General features: G+C 37.8%; 1 protein-coding gene across 25 annotated transcripts in view; it reads right to left on the bottom strand.

Moving 5' to 3' along the window:
• Adgrl3 (adhesion G protein-coupled receptor L3) overlaps nt 1–18,651 on the bottom strand; it is a 485,843-nt gene that overhangs the window by 164,893 nt on the left and 302,299 nt on the right. For all 25 annotated transcript variants that reach the window (XM_031342882.1, XM_031342858.1, XM_031342860.1 and 22 more), the window contains 2 exons: nt 6,387–6,692; nt 4,320–4,423 (listed from right to left, as the gene is read on the bottom strand). In XM_031342882.1, the coding sequence (XP_031198742.1) occupies nt 4,320–4,423; nt 6,387–6,692 (410 nt within the window). The remainder of the gene's footprint in view (nt 1–4,319; nt 4,424–6,386; nt 6,693–18,651) is intronic.

Below are 18,651 nucleotides of genomic sequence, written 5' to 3'. Positions count from 1 at the left end.
TAGGTGTAAGGTTTTGGAAACCATGAAGTGTTGTGATTGAATCTATAATCAACTAACAGACATTACTCTGGGCAGGTATGTCAGAGTGTGTCCAGGAAGGATTAAGTTAGAGAAACCCTTCTCCAGAATGAGCAGTACCTGAGCCAGGTGCCCAGAAACACAGAAGTCCAAGGATAAAGCAATGTTGCTTTTGCCTGCCCAGCTTCTGTCCTGCCAGTGAGTGTATCTGTGCTATTGCTATGGCTATGGTGGCCACACTTTTCTGACATTTGAACCCAGTTTCTTTGTCTTTCAAATGTGGATTAAAGAGTAGTAGCTCTCCAGGAACCTTCCAGACCTTTAGCTCCAGTTTGGGAATACTGAAACATCCAGTCTCAGACATCTTGTGTCATCCTGACAGACTAAGCAGTTATTGAGGTCTCAATCCTTTCCAGTGTATAGACAGCCATTGCTGGACTACAAATCCCCTATTGTGTAAGCCAATCTACTACATCCCTTTTTGGTACATATGATCATTCTCTTAGTTCTATTCCTAGAGAATAGTGACCAATACATCCCACAATCTGATAAGATTAAAGAAACTATTTATATGAATTCTATTCTTAATCTAAGAAAGTTAAAATAGGACCTGTAAGAAACAGGAGCAGAATTCAACCTGGTATTCTGGGGGGGAAATAACTGGATTAGTCTATATTATAAAGTGCTAAAATTATGTCTAAAACTCTATAAATCATCTTCAGAAAACCCAGGAAAAGACCACATTATCTCAGAATCTGCCAGTAGCTTATATAGAAACAAAATAAAGGGAGTTGAGTTTGTTGTGAAGAAAACAAAACCATTGTCTGTGAAAATTCAGCCAGATCTTTTTCACATAATTGCTGGAGCAGGCCAAGCAGGAGCAAGCACTCAGCATGCACAAGAATATGGGAGCTGTTCAAAAATATCAATATTACAGACTGAAATGGAAATAGTACACTGGTGAGATAATACGATAAAATGTACTCTAAAGGTATGCAAAATAGAAAATATAAATTCCACTTTTGAAACATTGAGCTCAATATGAACCCCAAGTTCATGCCAGAGATAATTCTGTAGTCATCCTTAAAGTGGGTAAGAGAATAGGATGTGGTATCATATATGGTTTGGTGTGCTGGACTCTAGCACAGCATGTTTCTTTCAGTTATAACTGAAAAGTATTTTTAAGCCAATTTGAAGATCTATGAATCTATAAATGTCTACATATTTATCTTCCTTTTACTATTTTGTCCTCCATTTATCCATACATCTTGCCATCTCCCATATTCATGATGTTTCCTATCTTCCTGTTTTTAAATGTGTCCCCTGATCCCTGTTGGAATAAAGACCTGATGGGTATACATTCTTCCCCTTTTCTGCACAAGATGTACTTTTTAATTAAAAAAAAAAAAATTATCATGGAAGAATCCTAGCGAGTTTGTTTATAACAAATTTATAAGTGTATAACATAGTTCTCTTTAGTGAAATGTAATCTAATGTCTACTGTCACATAAAATTTCCTCTTTAAGTTAATCAGTATATAAGTAGCCGAATTTCATTTGCAAGTCCCAACCACTATTATTTGTTGCCTGTCTTCTTTCTTCTAGACTGACTGTTAAGAGGATAGCATAATTCATTTTTTAGTGTAAATATTAAGTTTGCTTTGTCCAGCTAAATAAAGCTTCCTAGATTTTAAATTGTATACTTGAAATCTATAATAGTGCTAATAAATAGCAAGCACACATTCCTATTCAAATTAAGGATCTATCCTATTTTACAGATGGGAAGATTGATAAAGACCTTAGTTAATGTCTTGTCTACTAGAGTTCAGCTATAATGAACTTTGGCTCAAGTCCCCAGTGTTCCTTAGCAGTCCTATAAAGCCATGGGGATGGAGGGTTATTATGGATTCAGTGTAAACCCTGATGTATAAATGTATCAGATGAAACCAAGGTGATTGAAAGGTGGAACTTTGGGAGAATGAACTGGGTATTGGGGGCAAAACCTTCTGTAGATGGGATTGATACTTTTATAAAAGTAGTATTAAACAGCTGCCTGAACATAAAAACTGGCCCTTACTGAAAACTGAATCTGTTGTCAACCCTATGCTAGACTTTCCAGACTTCAGAACAATAAAGGAAGAAAAAAAGCCACATGTTATGATAATCACATAAGGCAAGGCAGAGAGGTATCACACTTCAGGGAATGTCTACTCCCAACCTTACTATGCAGGTAGATACTACTGTGTTTCAGTGAAATGAGGGACTACTACACATACACAATACATACATACATACATACATACATACATACATAATACATACATACATACACATACATACATATATACATATTTTTTCTTCAATCTTTTAACCTGTTAGAAAAAAAACAGAAGAAAAAATAGGAGAGTAAATGACTATATAAGTAATAGTATACTTATATACAGATGAAGTTAAAAGAAAAGGCCATGACAAAGGGGACAACAGAAAAGGAGAGGTAGGGAAAAACATGTATGGAGAGTCAGGAGCTGGGAGAAGAACTCAATCCCAGTGTCATTCATATTCACACAGCGGATATAACAGACACAATCAGGAAGGAAGGAAGAATGGACAGTGAAGAGAGCCTGCTCGTGAGTACATGCGGCTGTGAACGTGAGAACGGCTGAATCCCAGGCTAGCCAGTGTGTGGATAAGCGGAGTGTCCTAAACGTATAGCCTCCCTGAGCCTCCTCGAGCCTCCTCTGCTATAGAATGACGGAGAGAGCTCAAAAGATTCTTCTGAGCACTTTATAAACTTACATCATGGTTATAAATTCCAGTTGACTAAATTCTTTAATTTAAATGTAATTATAATCTACCCAAACTTTATAGACCCATAAGGATTAAGCAGAAATGCTTTGGATGAACAAGACCAATTTATTATAAAACAAAACATCTCCTCCATGAATCAAATGGGCAACAGCTGTCTGGTCTTTAAAAGGAATTATCTCTTTTGTCCTAAGATTAGCAGGGCTGCAGAGGAAAGGAGGGAATTAACTATCATTATCAGTTCAAGTCACCCGGTAATTTCTGCAATGAAATAGCCCAAGCATATTCAGAAATTATCATGAAAACACTCAGCTTTCTAGGTGAATTATTATTGAATTTATATTAACCCCTGGGCTAAGTATCTAGGGAACTTTTTTTTTTTTTTAAGTTGCTAATGTAAAAAGATATGCTGCTGATCTCTTAGTCTGATCACATCCAGGGAGAGTTATTTGCCCCGGGGTCTGAGCTACATTGTAATAAAATCAAAGGACATAAAAACTGTGGCAGGAACAGTACCGAAATTGGAGAAGCCTCATTATGAACAGCAACAAGTATGGAGTTGCATATGTACGAGAGTCACAGAGTCAGTAATACCCCCAGCTCTTGCTTGATCGACGGTGCACAGATAGTTAGAGCTCATTCGGTAAATGATCTACTGGGTAGGTATTTATGGATTATTATACAGAATATTATTGAGGATAAGCCTGGTTAAAAACAAATACAGAAAAGAGTAAATGGTCCAGGCAGGCTTTTAGGAAGGCCATCATTTGTAATATTTCTCAGGCCCCCAAAAACATATCCTCCAGAAATTTCACAGCATGGCTAATGTGCTATAGCTGGACTCTGCATTTTAGAAGTGCATAAATCCACATAAATTGCTGTAATAAGGATCCATCCCATAGCCCTTTTGGCATAAATGCACATCTGGTCTCTGTTTGTAATGAAATCAATTCAAAGCCCCACATTGCATTAATACTAAAAATGTTCAACATATTGCAACTGAATAAGCCCAAATTTGAGTCTGAAGATGTCATCACAAATGTGTGTACTTTTAGCACTGATAAATGACTAGGTTACACAACATTCTGCAAGCTGCTCAAGATTCAAGAGGTAGAATTTTCCGTATTATTTTATTATTTCCAGAGGGAAAATCCATATGCATGGAAGCTTAATTTTTTTTCTTGCTTGATGGGTAATGCCTCTTGGATGTATATCTCTGTAGCTTAAAGTTTGATAAAAATGTGATTAATAATAAACTTACTATAAATAATAATGCCTCGCTTAGCATATGATTTTCAATTTAAAAACAACAGAATCTTGAAATTAGCACATCATGTATTAAAGGTTTTTCTTTTAATTTTAAATTCTTTTAAAATAAAATTGCATTAAAATGTACTGTTATAGATTAATTTTTAAGGTATCCTCTTTGATTTTCAGCACAAGTAATCAACAACAAAGAGACAGAGCCTGTTAAGCTTCCCTTATGGGCTTATTTACCTTCTGTGTTATGTGATTGACCCAAGGAGAAGAGCAGTTGCTGAGGTCTGGTCCTTGGGGATCCCATACTCCATCAGGAGCAAGACATAAGTAAGTTGATACACCTACAGACAGAAAGAGACATTCCTGTTTCAAATACTCAAATCATATTTCTTAGAGTCACTTCAAGCAAATACATACATGCATATATATGTGCATATTTAAAAATTGGATAATTGTATTGAGATAGTATCTCTTAAGCTCCAGAGACAATGCTTTGAAAGTAAATGAAAGTGGACAAATGTTAAACAACAAATTAAAAGAATTCAGTGTTTTTAAGAGTTTGTTGGCAACTATCATGGGGGTGGGGAAGAATTTCATGAATTAAGACCAAAGAGAGATTGTTTTATTTGACTGTGTTCTGTTCATAAGGGTAAGATAATATTAGCAATGTAGGCTTTCAGGAAAACTAGGTGGGATAGGCCATCTCAAGTAGAGGAAATATGTCACCTTTGGGAGAGGTCAAGACTTTTGAATGTGGCTTCTGCTGGTTGAAGTTTTATTTAATGAACCTGGAAAGGCAAGAAAGTTGGGCCATAAAGCGCCTTGATCTACTACACTAGAAATTAGTGAAGATTTTTAAGAAGAAAAGAGTGGTTAGATTCAGGTTTCAGAAAAGCATCCCTAGTAGAAGAGGAGATGGATCTGAATATTGCTGAAGTTAAAGTGAGGAAACTAAGACCAAAATTCAAGGAGAACATGTGTAGGTTTGGCCTTCAGGTCTAACAAGAAGGCAGAGATCTGTGAAATCAGGGTGTGGGTATACTGGCAGTAACCTTTAAGCCCTGGGAGAACTTCAAAGGGGCTACACTGATATTCTTCCTTGATTTTCACAGGACAGTGATGATATGTTTCAGTGGTGTAAAGCACTCGCTTTCAAATAGTGGTTTTCACTCATGCTCACAGGAACTCTCGAGAGCAGCCAGGTTGTTCTCACTTCTCTACTAGAGAGAGAGGGACTGACCTTCGAAGTAAAAAAAAAAAAGAAGGAAGTCTATGGGGCTTTCTGTTTCCAATGCCACAGAAAATGTTAGAAACAAGTATTCCCATTCTCTTTTCAGAGAGAGAAAGAAGGGTGCTAAATTTTTAAGTACTTTGCACTGATAAAAAAAAAAAAACAAGACCATCTCTGGTGTTCCCAGCACTCTCTATTATGGAATCTAAAATTACATATCCACAATAAAAAGACTCAAGGGAATAATGTTCAGAAACGGCCCATAAGAACACATGTACGTATATCAAATGTGTGTGTGAGTGTGTGTGTGTGTGTGTTTGAGGAGTAATGCAAATATTTGTTGGCGTGTCAAGTACTATGAAGTTCAATGCAAATGATAAGAAAAGTAGAATATTTGTCTTAAAATGATAACTATGACTGCACCTTGGTATATTATAAATACGGCAGAAATAAAATAGGTGCAGGGGCATCTATTTAATTATCTTCTGGAAGAAGTAGGGGACATTATTCTTAGATCGATGCTTGTGAATAGGAGATGGCTCCCATCAGAAGGCTCATGACCATGACCATGTCAGGTACCTTTGGCCAGCAGAGGACAACTACATAAAAGGTACTCACGCCTTTCTCCTTTTTTAAACGCACGATGTGATCAATGGTCATCCTGTCATATAGAAGTCTCCACACCTCAGTTTCTGCTACTAATATCTACCCACTGTTAAGAACATACGACCAAATAAAGCAATCCAAGGACAGTGCCGAGATGCTGCAGAGAGGATCTGGCTTTGTGGAGCAGCATCTTACCTCAAGCACTAACACTAAATGAAAGCTATTACTCAAAAGGTCGTGACTTCTGCAGGTTCTTTTATCAAATGCTGACAATGGAGCCCTCATTTGGTTGAGTTCATAACGTAACGTAATCAAATGACAATAAAGTGATTGGTAACAACAAAGCCAAAACCAAGATGAGAACTAAGAGGAGAGGAGAAAACAGGAAAAGAGAAACAAACTCAGTGTGAAAGAACGCAAGCAAAAATCAAGGAAGCCCTGGGTTAGGCTGGCTGGGGCAGGCTTACCTATGGTTCCTGCTGGGCATGGCTGCTTTGCTACTTGCCCCTGTCGGGTCTTAAACCACATGATTTCTCGGGCTTCCACAGCCTCGCAGCTCTCTTCCATAGCTGGGATTTGGGAGGCTGCAGATGGCAGGTGTGTGGTGACGTCATCCAGCACCTCCACCGCTGGGGATGGCGTGCTGGTACTGCGGTTTCTTCTGCCAGGCAAGGATGGGGTGGTGGTACTCCTCCCTATGTTCCAGGTTGTGGTTCGGAGGGTGGTGCTGGTGGTCGTGCTTCCCATACCCAGGGGTCCTGTGGTAGAAATCCCTGAAACACAATTGGAAAACAAAAAAACAAAAAAATCCACCTACATTGCCGCTCATAGTACAACATCAGGAAGTCCCAAGATCAGAAATCAAGTTTTTTGACACTTAAAAAAATATTAAGGAGCTATAAATCCACTACTTCATTTGCATTTTAGATGTGGCAAAAACTTGCCAGTACCAAGGTATCAGAGTGCCACTAGAATACTAAACCAGCCATTTGTCCTCTCCAAACAGATGCTTTTTGGGTGGTTTTATTTGTCAACTCTAATCATAGAAAATAAGATTACAGCACAGTAAGACTCTCTGTAAGCTTCTCAATGCTCTCAGCCTTACTCACAATAAAGAATTAAAACCATAAACCCTCCACTTACAATTTTCGAACTAGGCATAGAGAAAAGATAGATAAAATATTATATTCATATTAGATGCTGCGGTTTGAATGTGAACAGTTCACCACAAGTTCATTTTGGAAAGTTAGTCGACAGATGGGGGCTTGAGAAATTGTGCACTTAGTAGGAGGAAAGGCCTAGCTAGAAGGGGGAGGGCCAATAGATGGGGGGGGTGAGGCGGGGAAGACCTACATATTATATCTCTGCCAGGTGGCCCGAGGGGCTCGCTGCTCGCTGACTCAAGGAGAGCGAGATGTGAGCAAGCTGACTTCCACCTCCACTGCCTTGGATAGAGTCATGCCTTGTCATGCCCTGTGGCCATGACAGACTATAGATGATAGACCCAAAAGAAATCCTCTCATATATACATGTTGGGGAGGTGAGGGGGGTGGATGTGAGGGGCTCTTTTCAGTCATGTTCACAGGAACTGTCTGGACCAGCTCTCACTTCTCTTTTGGAGAAGGAAGAACTGACCTTAAAAATAAGAAAGATGGAAGTCTTTGTTACATTTATACACACACATATATATTATATACTTAAATATAATATATAAACATGTGATTTATATTAGCTATGTATATATATGTTTATATGTAATGTTAGATAATATAAGTTTCTAAATATGATAAAGGAAAAATAAGAAAAAGAGAGAACAGAAAGAAAAATCCTTTCACAATTAATGAAAAGAAAGGCCATAAATTTAAAGGAGGGCATGGAGGAGTATATGGGAGGAGCAGAAGAGGAAGAGGGAAGGAACAACAATATTATATTTGTATTATAATCTCAAAAAGAGCAATTCTGAATCTAATCTATTATTATATTTGATTTGAGTATTATTATATTTGATTTGCTCTACTTTTAGAACTGACCCAAGTTTTAAAAACAACCAAGTCTGATTTATTAATGTGAATTGTAAGCACTTCAGAAGAAGTTATGTCACTAAATTACTAACTTCACTTATTAACAGGAGACTATGAGACATTGGCTTCAGCCTGGTACAGGCTAACTAATCCTAAGAGACTTCGAAGATTCCTATGACAATCTTGTCTTTCATAAGTCAACTGCATAATGATAAAAGTCTGATTTGCCAAGTCTCAGTTGCCACAGAAGAGATGCCACATTCATGAGAGAGAATTTGGTGTCCATAAAACTTCCCCATCCAGAACTGGTATGGCAGAGGTGGAAGGCATTGCTTTCTGAACATCAAACCACTGTAATCATAGATTCCTAGCATGATGCTCTCTGACTTCATCTTTCTTGGTTTGCCTTACCATCTTAGTTTTCTGCTTTCTCTTTGTTTTCTTTATATGAAAGGAAAGTGGGCAGGGAAAATGGTAATGTAGGCTGTTATACCTACAACTGCTTCAAGCTGGGAGAAGGAGGAAGAGTATCTCTTTTCTGTTCTGCTCCCAAGTGCGTTGTGTGCTCTAAATTGTAAAGCTTGGCTGATTGTGTCTCTTTCCTCTGTCTGAAACCCCTGTAGGTTTTCCTATCTGTCCCCAGTCACTGATGTACTAGGAGTGCATCACTGTTGGTGAGTGGATACAGTAGGGTTTTGACTGTTTTTCTGGTAACAGCTACAGCAGACTAAAAATGGTCATACACTTCAGTATTTATCATTCTAATACAAGAGCTCGGGGTTCATAAAACATAGTCATTAACTTTGATGTCTACTGTAGATTAAGTAACTTTTTTTTTTATTTTAGATATTTTCTTTATTTACATGCGAATTTCTCCATTCCCAGTTTCCCCTCCAAAAAACAAAAAAACAAACAAAAACAAACCCCTGTTGCCTCCCCCCTCCCCATGCCTGCCACCCCGCCCTCTCCCACTTTCTGGCCCTGGCATTCCCCTACACTGGGGCACAGAACCTTCACAGGGCCGAGGTCCTCTCCTCCTATTGATGATGGATTTTGCAATCCTCTACCATACACATGCTGCTTGAACAATCAGACCCCTCTATGTGCAGTCCTTGGTTGGTGGTTGAGACCCTGGGAGCTCCGAGGGTACTAGTTAGTTCATGTTGTTGTTTAATAAAATATTTCAAAATGTTTAATCTGTGACTAAAAGCAGATTTAGAGATCAGCAAATTTACATCAAAATATTGGATGGTAAAAATAAATTAAAAATTACGAATGTTAACACTATTATTCGTTTTATAATTCATGTCAATGTATCATCACTGGGATGCAAGAATATTTTGATTTTTTTTCAGGTGAAAAAATTTTTTTTCAGATGACAGAAAATTTGACTTCTTGCTCCTGGGGAAATGTTAAGGCAATAGTTAAAAGTGAATATCACATGTTTTTTTTCTTCTTTAATTTAAATAAAACCACTTCTCATTTGTATTTGTGAAGGGACCACTTAGAGGAACTGTTAAGCTTTTTGACAAGGACTATAATCTTTTCATTGATAATGAGCTGTAGTTTTTATTTCAAACAAAGCCTCACTCGTTCTTTGTCTTTTTAAGTTTGATCACGTAAAAAACAGAGACTTGTAGAGTTACCTGTTATTAGCTAAATAATCTTATGCTCAAATTAACTTGTTTGCGAACCTCTTTGAGCTAGAAGAGAAAAATACTTTTAAAATAGAAATTGTTTTTCAATTGTCTTCTTTCTCGAGAATTATACAGGCACTGCAGAACACTTTCAAGATGAATGCCTTGTTTAAAACTTGATATTTTAATTAGCATTTAACTAGGAGGAAGATTAGTTCAGCAATAATTTTCTCTATAAAAGTACATGGCTATACATATGTACAAGACAATGGCAAACTGCTACAGGAGTTTTACTTATGGTGGCTCTAGCCTTACAATTTTCAAAAAGATCTTTTATTAGAGATTCAGTGTGTGCATCACTGTATTCTAATTAAAGGAGCCAATTTTTTTTAAAGACTATCTCATCACAGCAAAACATTTTAGAAATAGCACCACCGTGTAATAGAAATGTTTCTTTTCTTTCTTTCTTTCTTTCTTTCTTTTTTTTTTTTTTCTGAAATTACCTCAAAGCCTTTTCTACCTTTCCCCAGAGGTGTGTCTTAAGAGTAAAAACTAGACTGGGTTACTCTCCCTTTTAAACTCTTGAATGGTTTCCGGATACTCTCAAAACAAAAGTAGACCATCTTTACTTCATGCTCAAAGCCCCCCATGAGCTTCTCCACGGCATTCTGAAAACTCTCTCCTCTTTTTACTCATTATTTGAATCACACAGGATTAATAGTCCCACATCTGCAGTCTCCTTCTCTGACACGGAGCCTCTGGGATAGAGCACCCCTGTTCCATTTCCATCTCACTACGTCCCTACCTCTGTTTTGAGTGACAGATTATATGACAGATGACTCCATCAACGAGCGTTTCCAGTATCTAAATCTGGCTTATATGCTAGCACATGTTTTGTTAAAATGATTTCTTCTGAATTCGGCCTCACCAAGGGTAACGACCCTCTAAGTTAAGAGTGTGAAGTGAGGAAGCAGAAGACAACAGAGGATCGATCCGCAAAACCTGGGGCAGACTACGGCAATGGAGTAACATGGCAGAGCTAAATGTTTCTCAATAAACAGTCTAGAATGTCCCTGACTGATCAATCTATGTTTATCACTAAAGAAAAACACTAGGCAACACAAAGTGTAAAGAACCTGGGAACATGAACATCTTTCCTTGAAAATGGCTCTATCTCGAGATAGTCATAGTGAAGTGGATACTATCAAAAAAAAAAAAAAAATCAGCACAATACAGACATCCTAATTCCAAGAATGAAGATCGAATTTCTCTCCTTGGAACTGTGTCACTGAGAAATGCCTAAAAGAAGAGCTTGTCCAATTCTGTTAGAATTTAAAAAGAGGAACTGTCGATTTTAACCATCTATCCTTGCCTCCCAGCTCCTCTGTGCTAACTGCTCCGCCGGGATCCCATGGGCCCTGTTGGATGCCAGCTTTTGGCAGAGTTAAGTACTAGTGAAATACACGATGTCCCTTGAGCTTGTGAAAAAGCCTTGTCTTATTGATAGATACTGACAAAAGAAATATCTGAATCCCCAGAAAAGCTGTTGCTTGTTGAGGTTCCAGCTCTCATCGCATGCTAGGAGAGTCTTGATCTTCCATAAGGAAAGGATGCTGTGACAATGTCTCAGTGGATGTTGCTGTGCCATCTCAGCTGAAGACAGCAAGCTTAATCAAATGGTGGGCTAAGCGACTGCGTGCTACGTATCTCGGAAAGGATACTGTGTGGAAAAGATAAATGTGAGTGACTACTTACATTTAGCGTTTTATCCTAGCTGAGTGTTTTGCTTAGTTATTTTTATTACTTTGCCCACATTGAGTGTGTCTTCATAGCCTTATTCCCTACCTCCTCCCACCATCCAAAAAAAAAAAAAAAAAAAAAAAAAAAAAAAAAAAAAAAAAACAGAAAAGAAAAGAAAATTCCTTTCAATTCTCCAAAATACTATCCACTGTAAAACTTTATATTTCAAAACATTAGTCAAATAGTGATATTTGACTTATTTTCTTTAGTTTTTTTTCCTCCAGCCTATCTTAAACAATTATAACTTAAAACATTAATGCAAGTTTTGTAGAATATACAGAAAAGTGTGACAACAAATGGCAATATTTAGTGATTATTGTTTTATAATACACATATATTTGTAATTTCACTTAAGTATGATCAAAATTATAGAGTGATATTATAAATTATTAATTTTAAAGTGAGGAAACATGACATCAAACAATAAGCAAATCACTATCCTATAATCAGGAAGTGCACTGTTCTCTTGTTGCATGTCTCAGGTGTATAGTACTTTGCTATGAAAATGGACCTTGGGCTATATGCATATCTGAGATTCTAGAACTGGGAGGCAGAGGCCAGATGATCACAAATTATAGGTCAGTGAGGATTGCATAGTGAGAGTGTGTGAAGCAAATGGGAGTCCTTGATTCTGCTCAGCAGGACAATGCTCTTCTAGCATATGCAAGGTCCTAAGTTTTATCCCTAGCACCAGAAGCCATCCCATGAGCAGAAAAGAAAGTCTGTCATCATGAACTGCTTTACGTTTCTACAATTATCAATCATATGTAGGCTTTTAATACAATACTAAGGGAATAAAACTATTCTAGTAAGGCATTACTATCCTTGACTATACAACAATCATATTTGGGATAAACTGCTTTTCAAAAGATGTAATACTTAAGGCAGAAAAGAAAGCCATGTAATCTTAATGTAAATTTCACTTTACAGACAACATTCTGTTTTCTATCCAGGGAAAACCTTCAGCTTTTTTTTTTTTTTCAGTTGTCCATTTTCTTCTTCCCTCTCTTCAAAGCATTACTCTTTTTGCGGTTTTCCTGTTACAAATGTTTCTTTTATTACCCTCATTTCAATAGACAATGTTCTGGCTGACTGCAAAAGCAGTTTGTGCTTTGCACTTGCCAAGTGTTCATTTGAAACTAAGGTCCATTACTAAAGCAAGCCTCCCAAGGGCCCAGTAGAAGAAACAAGAAAACTAAAACCATCCCAGAGCTGAGTGTGGCTTTTGGCTACTTGTGCAATGCTCAGGGTAGAAAGACATTCTCCCTGATCCCCATGGTTAGCAGTAGGTGGCAGCATATTTGATTAGACACACTCTTAAAAGTGAAGCACTGATATTACGCATGAAGATATTATCCAGCATCTTTCAGAATTCATTTGTAGGACTTGGCTGCATGGCCTCTTGAGAGAGGAAAAACACAGACTATCAGCCATGTAGTGGGATATTTATTTTTGTAATTTGATCTACTTACACCTCCTGGTTCTCTCTTAGGATATTATCCTTATTGTAAATAGAGAAAATTAAGTGTTTTAATAAACATGCAATCATAATGGCCTTATTATATATGATAATAAGTGAAAATATAATATAATATAATATAGTCAAAATTATCTGCTGCTACACGTTAGATCTCAGAAAGCTAAAAATCACTAAATTTTTTGTACTGTATTAATGCTTCCATTATTTGGTGGCACCCATACTTATCTTTATAATTATTTTACCTATGCTTTAATTATGTTCGAAGTGTATGTTGTGTGGGTATACTCATCTTCATTAGGGAGCTGACAGAAGTCAATCTGTTCTCCTAAGTTTAGGTTCTGCATGTTTTTGAAAACTCAAATAGGTTTCCTGGCAACTTTGTATGCTGTTAAGTGACAGGAACTGGATTCGAATCCAAATCTATCAAAATCTCTCCCTGTACACTAGGACAATGCTACTGCTGTACAGTGAGCATTTACACATATTTATACATGAATAAACAAATAATGGATTTAGATATTAATTCAACCGTGTATATTTTAAAGGTTGTCCTATGACACAGACATAATGGGAGTTTCCCACCTATCTGTTTCCTAAGAGCAATATTAAGAATACAATTCAGAGACTGCTCTAACTCAGAAAATAAGCCAGTGAGAAGCTACCATTCACAATCTTCACTTTAAACAGTAAAATGGGCTGCAGAGATGGCTCAGCTGTTAAGAGGACTGACCATTCTTCTGAAGGTCCTGAGTTCAAATCCCAGCAACCACATGGTGGCTCACAACCATTCATAATGAGATCTGACACCCTCTTCTGGTGTGCCTTAGATATAACAATAAATAAATCTTAAAGCCAGAGTGAGCAGGGCTGACCAGAGCGAGCAGAGGTCCTGAATTTAAATTCCCCGCAACCATATGATGGCTCACAACCATCAGTACAGCTACATTGTACTCATATACATTAAATAAATAAATAAATAAATCTTATAAAACTGAGGCATCAAATGACTTTTCCGGGCTTACAAATTCAAAATAAGAAGAGAGGAACATCCATAGAGTTCCTCCTCTCAGCCAAACTCAGAATATAGAGAGCCAGCAGTTGACCTTTGACAGAGCAGCTGGTCTGTGGGCATCACCCACTTTGTTGAGGGCATTTCTAATTCTTTTGTGAGCTCAGACCTATTATATAAGGGAACTCTATTGCTGCTTAAAATAATGTTCAGATACAAATGAGCAATGACTGTGTTTCTGCTACTTTACTAATTTATTATGTGCCAAAGAGTGCTCTGATACCTGCAGTTTATAAATGAGACAGAGAGAGGTGAGACTCCTAGTCTTACAGCACTTAGAAGCAATAGACTAGTATTTTCTTTATTGATTAAGTTTGGTCTGTGACAATTCCATGCACTTTTATAGTACATTCTATTCACTCTCAGCTTCTGCTCATTTTTCTCTCCCACCTTTTATGTCTCATCCTTAAAGGACCCTTACCCACAGGCCTTCTCATTTTCTGACCCACTGATTTTAACCAGGACTGTCTGCCTAGCTACAAATTTGGAAATACCCATTGGGACCTGGTAGACTCGCTCTGGTACACAAAGGCAGAGTGGCCTGTTACTCAGAATCCACCAGGGAAACATAAGGCCTATGAACCCCTCCCCGCTCCTCTTCATCCAGGAATGGCTGTTAACTGACCCACTCTTGTCCAAGCCCAGCAACAGCAACCAACAGCTGTAGTGAGATCATGCCTGCAATGGCTAGGCCAAGCTCTCCAGATAGCATTTTGCTACCTCCTCTCCATATCTCCCAGTTCTTCCTGGTTTTTATGCCTCCCCACCCTCCCCCACCCTGTCTCCCAGAGTGGGCATTGAGTCTGAGAGGGGTGGTATAAATGTCCAGTTAAGGCTGAGCACATAAAAGCCATGTGCTCAAATATTCTTTAAAGCCATGAATCTCTGGATTCACCACTTTTCACTGTGCTTGGTGATGGAGGGACAGCTGAATCTAGCAAGGCATTAACATACTAATTTGACTCCATGGTCTCTGATGAAATGATAAACGTTTGATGTAATTTTTCAAGTGTCAAGAGAGTAGTGTATGTGACATGCCTATAAAATAACTGGATTGACTGTGGATCCTTAGAGCATTTACCTTTTCTACACACATACTTAACATTTCTAGGAGACTGATGAAAAGTATACAGAGTGGCTAAGGTGTTTGGTTCATTTTAAAAGTTGTTTATATTTAGAAACTAGAAAGGAGGTATTGAGATCAGATTGTACCCTGCTCTCAATTACTCTATAATGTGTGAGACAGTGCTCTGTGTGTGTGTGTGTGTGGGGGGGAGACGACTGTTCAATGGCCTAGAACACTCTACCTTACAAGCAGCATTTGACTCCATTTTGAGGGGAGATGATGACTGTAGACCTTAGATGGACTCCAAAACTAGGCCATCTGTTTCTAGACCTAGACTGTCTGTCAGATACCACCAGCCCAGGAGAACCTGATGAATTGAGTTATTCCTAGGAATAGAAAGGGACCCAGTCTATAAGTGAACTGAGACTAGAGGGGCATAGAGTGTATTAAAAATCATATTAGGGAAATCAAGTCCAAGATCTTATTAGACATGCCAGACCAAGAAAATGGCATAATATATATTCTCTCTCTCTCTCTCTCTCTCTCTCTCTCTCTCTGTTACTCTCTCTCTCCTTCTCCCACCCTTCCTCCCCTTCCTCCTTCCTTCCCTTTCTCCTCCCTTCTGGGCTCTATGAAGTGATAGGTACTTACCATAGTGAAAGCATGGCCCCATCATCTACCTGGTGTGTGCCAAGGGCCAAGGCCTCCCAGAACTGTTCCTGGAGCCTTGCTTGAGCTCTCTTACCTGCTGTGGACAGAGCCTATCGGACACTGTACCTATCCACTTGTTTGGTCACCTGGTCCTAGTCTTGACCCACTGTTTTCTACTCAATCTTGCAGCTGATTTCTGTCTGCAAGCATCACTCTCGAACCTGACTCCAGCAGCCCCAGGAGCAGCTCCCTCCAAGTGCTGGTCTGGCTCAGTATCTTATTAGTAAGGCTCATTCTCAGTCCAGTTCTGAACCTTCCTGGACTCTGCTCAAGCCTCTCTAGCTTGTATTTATTCTGTAACACCTACCTACACCTGTAGCGATGTAGCTATGTTCACAGTGCACTGCGAGGCATGAGAGCTAATATGAAGAGTTAAGACCGAATAAGAATAAAAGACTCTTCATTTGCCTTGACTAAGGTAGGCAAATTACATGACAAATCACAGTCACTGAAACTGTAGAATGTTTCATTGATGGCTTTGTTGTTATCCAATGAATTTTTGAGATTGTTGAACAACACAAACATTTTTGTCTCTGTTTCTGGAGTTGTATGCTCACAACAGTAGCATATTATGCTATTCAAGTAGTTCAAAAACTTAGAACAAAAATTCTACCATTTATTTTTCATAAAATTAACTTAATATTGAAGCAAACATGAGAACCATAAGGTAATCGTGATAGCACTCAAATAGAGTCTTCCCCAAGAAGCCTAGAGGCTAGCCTGTCTGTTTTATTTTCTTGTGAAATCATGTTCACTCTTCAGCATGTATTTTCTTTAAAAACAACAAGGCCTGCTAAATATTCCACTCATTCCGTATTTCATGTAATGACAGAGAGCTATAGAAGTAATTTGTAACTGGTACTAGGTTCAAGCAACACCAAAGTTATAATACAGTTACTTCTAAGCAGCAATCAGTGTACAAGATCTAGACAGCTGATAGATAAATCATCTGTCACAATAGCATTTAAACTCTGCATTTCTCTTTAAGGACAAGAAAATTACTCCATATCTTCTCTTTCTTGTGCAAATATACTATCTGACATGTAACAGGTGTTTTGGTTCCACTGTAAATACTTCCCCTACAAACTAATGTGGTTGAAGACTTCGTCTCTAGTCATTAGTGTTGTTTGAGGGAGGTTTTGATCCTTCAGGAGGTGAGGCCTAGTTGGTAGAAGGGAGTTTCTGTTGCACAGACCTTGAAAATTACACTCCTGACTCCTGCCCCCCTTCTGGTCTCTCTGACTCCTGCCCCCCTTCTGGTCTCTCTGACTCCTGGTCTACCCAAGTGTTCACATGCTCCCTTTGCTACAGCTGGGGCTATGAGCTGCTTCCGCCTGCATCCCTGCTTGCTGTGATGGGATGCACCCTTTAAATATGTCCTTCCTCCACTAAATTGCTTCTTTTGGGTATTTCATCAGCAAGAAGGAAACAACCATGGCTTTATTTTGAAAAGTTATACTGTGACTTTGCTAAGCTTGGATGAAAATCTGTGATCATCCACTCAAGAATACATGTTATAGGAATATTTAACATAGAAGTGTTAATGTTTTATTTAGCAATTTCACACCCATAGGACTATCATGAAGATTATAGATCCATCAGCTGAAGAAACAAAGTGTTTCTATAGATGCTATGTATTATTTTTTTAATTTATAAACTAACTTTTAGCAACCACACTATACATAATGTATAGCCATTATGTTTACATATTAAACAACACTAAAATGGAGTGCCTTTATATAGTTTTAAACAGAAAGAAAAATACAAAACTTTGAGATTACAAGGGTCCTCTCTGCAAAATTACTTTTTAAAAATCACTTTCTCTTTTCTTTAAATAAATAACATAATTTTTGTTATAAAACTAAATGTAATTTTACACAAGAATCACAAGGAACATTCCTTACATTTAAGCATATACCTAGACAAACAAGCATGTACTGATACTCACAGCAGGATCAATTTTATCTACTTCCTAATGCACTACTGGACAATACTGAAGACACTGAAAACACGTAGGACAGCAACGTCTGTGATTATGTGCTTACATAATCAGACCGAAGCATTTTCTGATACAGATTTATGAACATAGTTCTTCTTGGTCATTTTTAAGGCAAGTGGTAGTGTGTAAGTGAACTTAAATGCTTGAGGAAATTTGTTGGCCACAGTGACTCCAACTCATAAGGATCTAATACACATTAAGTATTCAGGAATAATGGTGGTAGAACCAAATTCAGATTATCTTAATTTTCTGTGAAGTAAATTAAGGAATTATTTCAAGAAAGTTAAAAAGACACATACACCTTAGACAGTTAAACTGCTTCTCCCACTATATAACAAGAGAAGATAGGCTATCTAACGTTAGATTATAAAGTTTATCTTTCCACTGCAGCCTTTGAATACCCAATACTACTTTATGTCACCCTTTATCTAAGCCTCCTGCAGAAAATAATCAGATTACTATTGGTCTCTAATATGAAATGATTTTTTTCTTCAAGAAAGAATAATGTGGGTTGGAGTTATAGCTCACCAGCAGATCACGTGCATAGTATGTGCAAGGCTCTAGGTTTAATAGCCAGCACCAAAAAAAAAAAAGAAGGATATAAATTAATATGATACTTTCCCTGATAATTTATCCATGAAATGTTTCAAAATTTCAGATGAGATGATATTTGTGCATGAACTTTGTAACAATCTCTTTTAAAACATTTAGTACTAAGCCTTGGCAATAAAATGGGGCAAAGGGAATAGGAAAAAAAAAATCATTACAGTTGTTTGAATGCAAATGACTCCCACAGGTTAAAATATTTGAATCTTGGTTCCTAGTTTGGGGAACTGTTTTTGAAGGATTAGGAGGTAAAGCACTGTTGAAGATGCTGTTACCAGGAGTGGGCTTTTAGGATTCAAAAGCCATTACCAGTTTGTGCTCTCTCTCTCTCTCTCTCTCTCTC

Source organism: Mastomys coucha, unplaced genomic scaffold (assembly GCF_008632895.1).
Source record: "Mastomys coucha isolate ucsf_1 unplaced genomic scaffold, UCSF_Mcou_1 pScaffold22, whole genome shotgun sequence".
Lineage (NCBI taxonomy): Eukaryota > Metazoa > Chordata > Mammalia > Rodentia > Muridae > Mastomys > Mastomys coucha.
This window is presented reverse-complemented; position numbering and strand designations above follow the sequence as displayed.